This window comes from Cebidichthys violaceus, unplaced genomic scaffold, assembly GCF_023349555.1.
Source record: "Cebidichthys violaceus isolate CVI_PGR_0920_01 unplaced genomic scaffold, fCebVio1.0.p SCAF_16, whole genome shotgun sequence".
Classification (NCBI taxonomy): Eukaryota; Metazoa; Chordata; class Actinopteri; order Perciformes; family Stichaeidae; genus Cebidichthys; species Cebidichthys violaceus.
In genome coordinates this window covers 14,017,668-14,029,424 of record NW_027176329.1, presented here as the reverse complement: position 1 = coordinate 14,029,424, position 11,757 = coordinate 14,017,668, and the positions used below count along the sequence as shown (strand labels likewise).

Here is an 11,757-nt window from a genome sequence, read left to right as displayed (position 1 = left end):
TTGAATAGTTCTGCAACATGAAGTCCCGAAACAGTCTTTGATTTGCATACATTGGGTTTGAGTGGGAAGCTGAGGCTCTTGTGGATTCAAGTAGCTCACCTGTATTCATGTGTGATGGTGTTTGTCCCCATAGCAGCCATTTCATTGAAGTGTGGCTGTGTACAGTCACTGCATACAAAGACCTGTTGTGACCACTTACAGAAATCAGTTTCAGATCCTAAATCGCAGCGTGACATTTCTCTGTGGTGTTCCTCGAGGTCTTGGTGTCTTAATGTGGTATTTTGGAGGGATTTCTGATCATTTTTATAAAATTCTTCAGTGGTCAAAAATGGTTAAATTTAGCACCAAATCTAGGTAACAAATGGTATCAACCAAAGAACTGCTGCAACAATTTATGAGACAAAAGACATATTTATGCAACATCATACATTTTTGGGCTGCAGACAGATTTTAGTCCAAGTCACGATTTGGATTTGTGTTTTAAATGTGAGACGTCGGTTTCACTTTGTATCCCACTGTCTGACTTCATCTACACGCCGTCTGGTCTGATTCACGTCCTCGCCAGTGAGAAGCCAAACACCTGGAGGGGCCATTAAAATAGAGGAACAGCAGCAGTAATTCTTAGAGCTGCGTTTAACCGTGGATTCACTTCTCTTTTTATTAGTAAAGGACTCTGATGAGCCATCGTTTCTAAAGCAATTTATGAAGCTTAAAAACAGGAAGTTGATGAGTTCAGGCTTCAGTCTCAAGGGTTGTTGAGACTTTTGTAATTAGTTGAACCTGAAGTTTGAGTTTCTGTTCGGACACTATTTAAAGCATGTTTTTCTCTCCGTCTTGGCCTCGCCCTCCAGGTTGAACTTTTCTTCCTCTCACTGTTTTCTTTTTCCCACACAGACTGTGTTCTCACAGCGGCATTGTGGGCAAAACTATCGGATGTCTCCATATGGTGGGATGTGAAGAGAGAGAGGGAGAGGGAGAGGGAGAGAGAAGAAGTGGAGCATTAATAGACGCAGCACTAATGTGGGTTCAGAAAATGCAATGTGAGGAATAAAAGGCAGAGATTACTAAAAAGCATTGTGAGTAGTCAAGTACTGATGAACTGAAGTTTTGAGCAGCTGGAAGTAAAGTGGGTGTCAATGCACCCTGAGAGGGAAAATGAATGTGGCGAATCCCTCCAATAGTTAAGAGATATTTCACTCTAATCTCATGGTGGCATCTGAGGAAAAGTCGTTACCAAAGTAGGATGCGTCCTCTGGGAACCATGAATGTTTGTGTGCGTTTGAGAGAGTTTAAGCTGCTTAGTGGATCAGTCCAAATCACAATAAAAGTGAAACTTTTGGTTAATTTTATATTTAGTTTGGTTCGGTTTCACAGCGCACAAATACATTTCTTATTGATTAGGGATGTGTAGCAAATTTCTCTTTTTTTGTTTTGAGAGCTGCTATTTAGATAATTGCATGCTTTGAAGAACTGCTTTCGACGTGTTTTTTACTTCATTCAGCGTATTCAGACGGATTCAGCAAACATCAGACTTCTGCAAAAGTCCAAGTCTGTCCTCTCCGACTCATGTTAACCCGGTTCGCTTTATTACGAATACTGCCTATTCCGATTAAAGTGTCAGGGAAGTGCTCGGACTTGTTGAATTCAAAACGAGACAAAAAAAGAAAGAAAAAACACTCAAGCTGCTGACTCAGCAGCAGCTTGAGTGTGAAGAAAAATAACAAAAATTCCCAAAGAAGAGGAAGAAATGAAAGGGAATGATATAGATTAGAGAATGAAGATGAAGATCAGATGTAGAGACGGAAAAGCAAAGAGAGGAAGAAGAGAAGATTTACTAACCTTGGACGGGACCCGTGCCGTCAGCAGAAAGGCTCGATGTGACGCCAGCGCCTGAGAACAGAGACGGAGACGTGTTAAACATCTAACTTCAACATTCATCCCCGGGACACGGTGTGTTTCGTAGATCCACCAGTAAATAATACTGAAAGGTCAGAAGGTCTCACATGCAAAAAATAAAACAGCAGCTCGGCCTCCACAGCTGGTTTTTATTTTACCTGAGTGGGATAACACCAAACATTATCTATACATAATTTTTTAATAAAGAGAGAGAGAGGTAAAGCGAGCAGTAGAGGACAGGAGGCGGAGCCAGCTGTTGTAATTACAGAAACCCTCTGAAGAAGACGGAGAAGACGGAGGTCACATAGCTCCAGGTCAGATGCGGTCCTCTCTGACTGACTTTATAAAGTCTGGAAGCATCGGGGTCCAGGTGTTTTACAGATGTGAGTGCAGGTTGAGCCGTGTGAGTGAGCAGGTGAGTGAGTCCACACACTGTGAGCAGACTGCGCCATAGAAAACAGAGAAATCTGGACCAAGATGCACTGCTACAAGTGTGTTTGATGTACTGCAGATTATCTTCATCCAAGAGGTTTTAAAGCCTGGAGGTCAGGTTTTCTGCTCCTCACCATTTTTTGTAAAATACTGAAGCCAGAAACAAACAATTTCATGACCCTAAATATTTGAGTTCCTAATGAAATAATGTGATTTTTTGGAAATCTGTATAAAGGTTTGAGTCTGAATCTGCATCAGCTGATAATAAAACAGCAGCAGGAAGTGGAGATGCTCTTCTAATACCTTTGAGGATAAATGGAATCAAGTAAACTAGAAACTTGTAAATATGTTTGCATGCAAACTATGTTGTCAAACTTTTAGCTTATCAGTCATTAAAGCCATGTGAAGAACAACGCAGATGCTCACTAATCTGTATAGTTCACCACAATGTTGATACAACATTCCAGCTTCTAATGTGTGAATGCGTGCAGCATTCATCTGTTTGATTTATACAACTGTAAATGGAACGTCTTTAGACTGTTTGAGGGACTTAACTCAACATGGGCTCTGGAAAATTTGTGATATTTTCAGACATTTCATTGATCAAATGATTAATTAATAGAGAAAATAATATTAAAACTAGCTACCTTCACAAGGATCATTTCTTACTAGAGTTAATGATTTTAAATGAATATCGGACTATAGGATGTCTCGATCGCTGGCTCACTTAAGCTAAACAAAGTGCAAACGCTGATAAGTTCATTGATGAACAAAGCAACATCCCCGGGAAGTCATCAAGGTCCAGATTTATTGGAGGCATGTAAAGTTTGTTGATTAGCACCACGTCCTGACAATAAAAGGAAACATTTTCGAGAGAGCTGGCTAACGTCAGCCCTCCTGAATATTATTAAATATCATCAACAGTTAGATGTCGGCCGAAATTTAAGTTTTCACACTTTACACAGATGTGCATTAACGTCCCAGTGACGTAAAGTTCCTTCTTTTATAGTTTCCTCTGGTTTAGGTGTGCACCCAAAACATTTCTGAGGGTTACAAACCTACAATTCTGAGACTGTAGCCTGAAAAAAAAAGGTTATTTGGGTTTTTCCTCTGCAGCTGTAAGTGCTTCAGCATTCAGCTGTGGTGGTCGGATCAGATTGAGGCTGATAAATGATGATGAATCCTTATTCCTCATATTGCTTTTATGAACTATTTAATTCTGTTCATATTCTTTATACTTAAAACAAGTTTTGACCAATTTGTTGTTGCATTTAAAAAGGTTTCTACTTGAATTCATGGTCATTTTGAAGAGTTGTTTTTAAAAAGTTACTGTTGTACGAATTATTGTTTTAATGTCAAATAACAAATCAGGGAATTTACATCGATGTGTTTGGTACATTTTGTTTTACAAAGATAGTAAAGCAATGTTTACGTCAAGCCTGATGTTGCCTTAAAAGAATGATCCACACAGCGAGGCATTCGGCTTATTGATCCAACACTGGTATCAGATCAGTACGGAGGTATCGATACCAGATCTGATAGACTCACTGGTTTATCTTTCTTGGAACCTGTTTGAGGAAACAACCTGTATTTAATTTCATAAACAAATGAAACAAATCTGCCCGACACACCAGCATGAAACATTTAGTGTGTTTTGCCTCATTCTAAGAAAATGATGGCAGAGGTTTCTGGTCTACAGCTGTGGAATGTGGTGTGTGTATGTGTGTGTGTGTGTGTGTGTGTGTGTGTGTGTGTGTGTCCCAACACCCTGTGCCTGTGAGTGGGTTGCTTCAGTCAAGTCCTGACAGGAGGTGCAGTCACATTCTGCAGCAGCATGTAGCCCAAAGGAAAGGAAATGTGAAGAAATATGGAATTAAAAACTGTGTTTCTTTGCGCTTCCTGGGACAGTCGAGTGTAAACAGAAGGTCACAGGTTTGAAGACAGATGAGCTATGAGCCTTTTGTTGTAAGGTTTTTATTTTACACACACACACACACACACACACACACACACACACACACACACACACACACACTTTTGATCTGACAGGATGACTCTGAATAATTACGTGACTCACATTCATTCATCACCAGCTGATTTAGTATCTTAGTCTGTTTTGTCGTCGATGATTCATAAACAGAAGATGAGAAGAGAGGAAGTTGCAGCGCCGGCCGACGGGAACAAACTGGAAGCTTCCAGATTCATTGTGAAAACCTCCGTCCACAAACTATTTCAAGTTCTGGCTCTAATATTCAAAGTTTGGGCTGGACTCCTTGATTCAAACCAAGATAAATCTTGATGATATTTCAGACAACAGTGTGCTCAACTTTAAGCCCTTTCCTGTTTCAACACGACAGAGTCCTCATGCATGAAGCCAGCTCCATAAAGAAATGTTTTTCACAGTTGGGTGTGGAGGAACTTGACTGGTCTACGATGAGCCCTGACCTCAACCCCATCCAACAGCTCTGGGATGAACTGTGAGCCAGAGTCACCAAACATCAGTGGGAAACCTTACTGACACGACAGTGAACCTGCTGAGTGACCGTGCATCAGTTTGTCCAGTTGATTTGTAAAGCTTTGCAGAAAGAAACAAGGACGCACTGGTCCGACATTCGCGGACAGACACTGAGCATCGGATGGTGACAGCAGCAGCAGCTCCTCTCAGACTGAGTCATTCAAAATATTTAACAACCACATGCAGCCTTTCTGCGGCTCGACCACAAACTCAGTGCTTAGCTCAACAGAATTCACAGGCAACACGTCAGAACAAAATAAAGAGTCAAAGAAAGATCACATGGCAGCTCACTGGCCCAGAAAGGCTTTATCGTACTCAGAATCATCACACAAGTTGTTATTTTGTTGTTTTTTCTGAGAGCTAAAAACACCCTGAAATGATTCTTTACAATATAGAAAGACTGCACACCCAAAAGTCACGGAAATTTGAAATTCTTTGCGTATTTGAATTCATCCCGACCAAATAAACATGAGGCGAAATGAAAGTTAGCTAGCTAGCTAGCTAGCAAGCCAAGTTAGCGGCCATGTTGGTGTTGGTAGAGAGAGCTCACTGAGCGGTTTCACACAAAACGTAATGATACTCAGAGAAACTCTCTTGACTTTTAAATGGACAAACATAATCTGTATAACAATATATAGCATTCTACGTCACAATGCAAACGGAATAAAAGCTGAATAAAACCGAGTAGGGTGTCGTCATAACACCATGAACACATCATTCTGTTATTCACTTTGCTAGCGTTGAAACTGCAGCAGTGATAACTCTGTCGGGTATTAAATATTATTATCTGCCTCAGAAGTATATTCTGTTGTCTGATAAACCTTCACTTCCTGGTTCATACTTTATCTCCTCACCTGAACTACCTGTAGCAACACAACCACAGGATGTCTTTCCCTTGAAAAGCAATAGAATCATTCATTTAAGTAATAAATTAACAAATCGACTAACTTTGCTGTTGAAGATGGGCGGCCATTTTTCAGTGCTTTGTGGCTCATAACAGTGATGAAGCTTCAGGCTGTTCCCCTTATGATCTTCAACCAATTGGTGCCAATCACACAAAGCATTTCAATGCCTAATACGTCCCATCATTTAAACCTTTAACTCAAACTCACACTGTATTTGCAGTATTTAAAAACAGACTGAACATCTGTTCACTTACCAGCACTCTGTTCTCCAGCTTGTCCCCTTTAACCTCCAGCTGGACTTTTCGCCTCAGGGTCAGCTTCACCCTGCGGCCCACCGCCTCCCGCATGCTCTCTGCAACACACAGTGGAACCAGGTTACAGGACACCTGAGCATCGAAACGCCCCGGGGGGGGGGGGGGGGGGGGGTCACATTACAACACATTACAACACACTACACAACGGGTACGGGAGCTTCAGAGGAGAGATTTGGTCGCCTGAAGGCCCGTTTCAGTCCCTGTTTAGCATTCACAACCTGCTGGACCAGAAGTAGAAGAGGCCGCCACACCTCTTATGCTAAACACTCGGTTCATTAAAGTGGAAATGATGAGGCGCTTCTTGTCGCCTTCATGTTTACTAGCAATGTGAGTCTCACGTTTTTTAACTGGTAGCGTACCACGCTGGAGCTCATGGTGGTTAAAGATGATCAAACTACTCTGTTCTTGTTCCTCAGCGTGGTTTTAAAATGCAAAACAACGGGGATCAATTTCCATTGTTAGACAAAGAAAAACAAACAGTGAGATGTGAGGGAAACCAAAGGATTATTAATGCAAAACAGATTTAGTTTGAGGGTTAGTGAGAAAACAGCACCACATCTGCTGTGATTGACAGCATAATCATTTAAGAGGAATAATAGTTTCATCCTGTGTTTATTTGTCTCATCTTTTTGTCTGTCATGACCATACAAATGAATAAACACTCACAATAAGTTGATTATCTGGATGATTGTGAATATCTTCAAGAGTGACTTAAAAAAAGCTCTCATGGTAGAGAAGAGGAAACAGACACTGATAGAAATAGAGGAATCATCATGTAAATAAAAAAAAGTATGTATAAAAATGGTGTTCAAAAAAGGTGGTGAATAATGACGAGAACATGACAAACATATGAGAATATGACCCTTGTTGACAAATACTGGATTTTTTTAATTTTTTTTATTGATGATATTTATCAAATTGAAGGCCACACTAAAAGAAGCACTTCATAACATTCCCAGAGATAATTATTGACAGTATTTGTCTTTTATTCTTCTTTGGAGAAAACAACATGTGAGAAATGAGGGCTGTGTTTTAGAAACCAAAACATTGTAGAAGTACGTCACTGAGAAGGAGACGCCATGTTTTTATGAGCCGTTTAGTCACCGACTTTCTACGATATTAACTTTAATTTAGCGCCATGAGTTGGTAAAGATGTTTTTTTTGTTCCTCAAGTGTCTGATGTGACTTGTTTTGGATATTGAACATTTCAAATAAACACTGGTGTTATTTGCTCAGAGTGTTTCCTCCATCAGACCTCCACCACGGAGCAAGCAGTGGTTTCTGTATTACACAGTCTAAATGTGGTTTGAAAAGTATAGTCTACAGTCCACGGTGTGTCTTCATGTTACCACCTCTTGTATTAGAGGGGATATCCTTCCACTCAAAGCATACATATAAAGAAAAAATGTAAAAAAAAAAAGATGTGTTTTTTGTCCAGATTCTTTTGAATATTTCTAATTTACTCTGAGCAAAAATCCCGGTGGATTCACGGTGACACCATTTTTCCCACCACTTCAGCAGTGGTGGGAAAATCCAGGGACAGATGGAGGAAGAGGGGGAGGGGGAAGAAGTAGGATTGAGTAACAGACAGAAAGAAAAAAAAAACAGAAAAGAAAGGAAGTAAAGGAGGATAGACGGAAAGAAAGAAGACATTAAGATAATAAAAGGAGGTTAAATGAGGGTAAAATATAGGAGAAAAAAAAGAGAGTGAGAGTGTGTGCACAAGAAAGTGTGTTAATAAGTACGAGAGCTTGGCCCCGCCCCTCATGACATCATCCTCCTCTCTGTGCCCAGACACACGATGAGGTCATGAGGATGAAAACATTACAGCAGTGAAGCAGCGCTGATCACAAACACATGGACGTCTCCGTCCAGCTCACTCGTATGAACACAAGGAGCTCCCAGGCGACTAATCACTTCACAGTAACGGCCTGCGGCATGCTTATTAATTCTATTATTATTATATAAATGTCTGGAGGACTGCTCCAACACTTTAGTGGCGTCACAATCCTGCAGTGATCCGTTACATTTGCTGTGATATAAGTGAAATATTGACTCCACCACATGGGGGTATGAACTGGAATCCCATCTTCTGTGGATTTTAACATTTTTCAAATAAGTGTTTGTAATGATGACCTAATCTTCCAAAGTAGAGCTGAAACAATCACTCGAGCACGAATGCTTAACATTGCTCTTTTTCTGATTCACAATTGTAAGGATTTGTTGCTTTTCTCTGTTTTCAATAGGAGACTAAGTGCCAAAATCTGGCTTAAAAATGCTAGATTTCAGCATGTCAAAGGATTCTTTGAGCACCTTATGTCTATCAGGAGTAACTAAAATGATGGTGGGACAAGTTAGCTGTCAGCGAGCTAATGCTAGCTATGCGTTAGCATCATAGACTGTGTATAAGAAGTGGACGTAGTCGTCGTGACGTCACTCGTTGGTTTGCGGACTGATGTTATGAAGGTTCAAGTTCGGCGATTTCACCGTCGCCATCTTGGAATACGGCCTTCGCCATGTTGCTGTTTTTTGCAGCAAATGAACGGAAGTGACCATATTTGGAATGTGGAGGAGTTTAGTAGAGACCACGGATACGTCTCTGATGGAGACCTGTCAATCACAGTAAGCTCCGTGGAAAGTGACAAAGAGGAACCTTCTCACAACACAAAGTCAAAAGGAGAGCGATGAATTGTTTTCCCCTCCGGTGAGGGCGGGACTTAATTACGCTCTGTCTCTAGGCTACGTTAATTAAATGTATTTGACTGTCAGTCACATTATACTTTAAAACAGCTCGGTTGATCGCAACTTTTTTTATGATCAATCGATAGTCTGGGTCATTTGTCAAGCACACACGTCAAACATCTTCTGATTTCAGCTTCTTTTCTTTGTCTTGTGTGACAGTAAACTGAATGTCTTGGGCTTCTGTTGGTGTCACACAATCAGTAATCTGAAGAAGTCCCCTTGAGCTCTGGGATTTCACTACTTTCTGATATTATAAATGAATCGATTTTAATCAAGACTAGAATCGGCAGATTAAATCGATACTGAACACAAGCGTTAGCTGCAGCCCTGATTTAAAGATGTCCCTTTGGGCTCTTGGGAGCTCGTGATTGGGAATTTGTGACAAGTCGTTTAGATCATTGATTGGATGATTGGCCTTCATCACTTCTTCCTCCATCTATGAAAAAGCTGCTGATGAGCAGCGTCAGGTCCGTCTGCTCCTTTTTATTCTTACCCAACAGCAGGAGACGGAAACAAAAAGGTCCATTCATCAGAGAAGAGCGGAGACATGTCGGGCTGCAGACAGCGTGTAACGGAGAGCACGGGGTGGTGAGTCGGCCTCATCAACCACTGCTGGGTTCTGGGTTTAGGTTTCTTATGGCAAGTCATATAAACACAACAGTCTTTTAGCTTTGAGGACGTTTTTAGCTGTATTACCTCACTGCTGGGGAGGCCAAACTTCAGCCCGCTGTGAACAAATAAACTAGAACAACGTTTGAGCTTATTTCTAATAAATAGCACCGTGTGTACACTCACGTCATAGTATGTCAATTAGATTTAGTGAAATGATCTCCGTCTTAACCTCTTTACCAGTTCTTCCTGTTCCGTTTGTTGCAGTAGACTTGCATGATTAACATCTTTACATTTGCATCATGATCTTTTAAAAGGATAAAATAAGATAATCCTTTATTAGTCTCACAGCGGGGACATTTGCAGGATTACAACAGAAAAGTGGAATCAGTAGAAAACAAAACAAGTACAATAAATAATCAAACAGTAAAAGGTATAGTAAATAAGTAAATCATAAAAGAAAATGCAATATAATCAGATTGAGTGGTTGGATATACATTATATAAATGTATATTGCTCACACATACATTGATAAAGTGGGCTTTTAGGCCATAAACTAAAAGATTTACACACATCTTAAGTGGGCACTTAGGTCATGCACTGTATTTAATTCATTGAATTAAATGTAAGAGCAGTAAATGGGGTTTTCCAGTCTATTCCATGCAGTGTAAACTGGTTGAAAACTGCGTGTTTACTATTGTTTGACCCGTGACTGGTTGTTATATTTTTCTGTTTATGGCACAAAATCAAATCCCTGCCTTACTGCCATTAACCTGCTGTTGTTATTTCTACAGTTTGCTCCATTAACACATTGAACTTTGGCCAAACTATCACCCACACCCAGACCACCCTTCACTGAATAAAACAGCACAATCAGCGCCATGTTTAACGTAAAGTCAACAGCTTAGGCTACTTCTCTCCAGCAGTTTTTACCCCCCCTCCACCGTCTCTTTCTTTTTGACATCCAGGCAGTATGTGTTGATAATATCTCACAACCCAAAGGAATGTCATAGGACACGCCCCCTTCTCCCAAATCCCCCCCCCCCTTCAGATAAGGAAGTGAGGAGAAACTCTCAGGTAGCCCTCAGGGCGTGAAAACTGCTTTATACTGAAATACAGCGACAACACTGAGAGACATAAGAACAACAGTGATACATGCAGTAGATGGTACAATAAAACATCAGTATACTGCTCCCATAGTGTGTCTGTGGAGGGACCACTTATTCCCATTAGATTTAATCTGGTTTAATTAGTGATATCTCGTGATTTTATGGCATTTTAAAGTCCAATTTGTTTGTATTCCTATAAATATCCTTAATATTTAAGTCAGTAAAAGTCATTTTTAGCTCCTAAATGATGCATTGTATTCCTAAAGTGGCTTTAATAATCATGCTTTAAAGTATGAACATATGTCATATGATAGGGGTTACCTCTTTCATATCCATAATGTGAGTTATTTATGACTTTATATGGATTTATTCCGGAAAGTAAAATATTTTACCTGACATATAAAAGTTTAACTAACTTGTTAATGAAACTTTAATTCGGCTACAACAACTACGGTACTGTTAAACGAACGTTTTCTTACCGAACAGTTCGTTGGGAATGCCCTCCGACATTTCTTCTTTCTGTCGGGGTAAAACACCGAGGAGGAGTCCGGGGAGGAGGGCAGGAGAAGCGGGTAAACCCCGAGAAGAGAAGCGGAGGTTTAACCGAAAGCAGCGATACAAAAAAAACCTAAAAACAAAAAATCGGTGACGGTGTAGTCCTGTTTTCTTTCACTTGGTCACCTGTCGACACTCTGCGTAACTGTTCCCGTCTGCATCCATGCCGACATGCCCGTACACGTACGCACACACACGTTACGTTACTTCTGCATTACACTGACTGGACGTGACAGGAAGGGGGTTCAAACTTTGTTTTCAGGATGAGACATGGATCCAAAAGTGAAGACAGTCTGTGTGTGTGTGTGTGTGTGTGTGTGTGTGTGTGTGTGTGTGTGTGTGTGCGCGCGCGTGTGTGTGTGATTACTCTTCAGTGATCCCTCCTCTCCTTCAGCTGTCCTGGGAAAAAAATAAAGTTTTTTGCTACTAAAAATTGTAGAACCGCGACACCTGGTGGCCGTTTGTGTTTACAGCAACTCATTTCATAGACAAGTAGCTGACTGTATTTTATTACATTTGAGGTACTGAAACTTCGAAACCTGCTTCATGTCACCTTTGTCTGATATTAAAATAAAAAAAAGTTCCCTTTCAGAAGAGACCAAGAAGATAATCAAAAAGGATACATTTTGGTCGCAATGGTTTTATGGCTTTATGGCCTTCTTGATTTTATTTTATTTTTT

The 11,757-nt window shown here is 40.5% G+C and overlaps 1 protein-coding gene across 3 annotated transcripts in view; it reads right to left on the bottom strand.

The window, feature by feature from the left end:
* LOC137872914 (F-actin-uncapping protein LRRC16A) overlaps nt 1-11,432 on the bottom strand; it is a 31,360-nt gene extending 19,928 nt beyond the window's left edge. For 2 of the 3 annotated variants that reach the window (XM_068711422.1, XM_068711425.1), the window contains exons 1-3: nt 11,002-11,432; nt 6,003-6,100; nt 1,840-1,890 (exon numbers count right to left, since the gene is read on the bottom strand). In XM_068711422.1, the coding sequence (XP_068567523.1) occupies nt 1,840-1,890; nt 6,003-6,100; nt 11,002-11,032 (180 nt within the window). In that variant the 5' untranslated portion in view covers nt 11,033-11,432. The remainder of the gene's footprint in view (nt 1-1,839; nt 1,891-6,002; nt 6,101-11,001) is intronic. The other variant, XM_068711423.1, reaches the window with a different exon arrangement.
* Nucleotides 11,433-11,757: the final 325 nt, after the last annotated feature.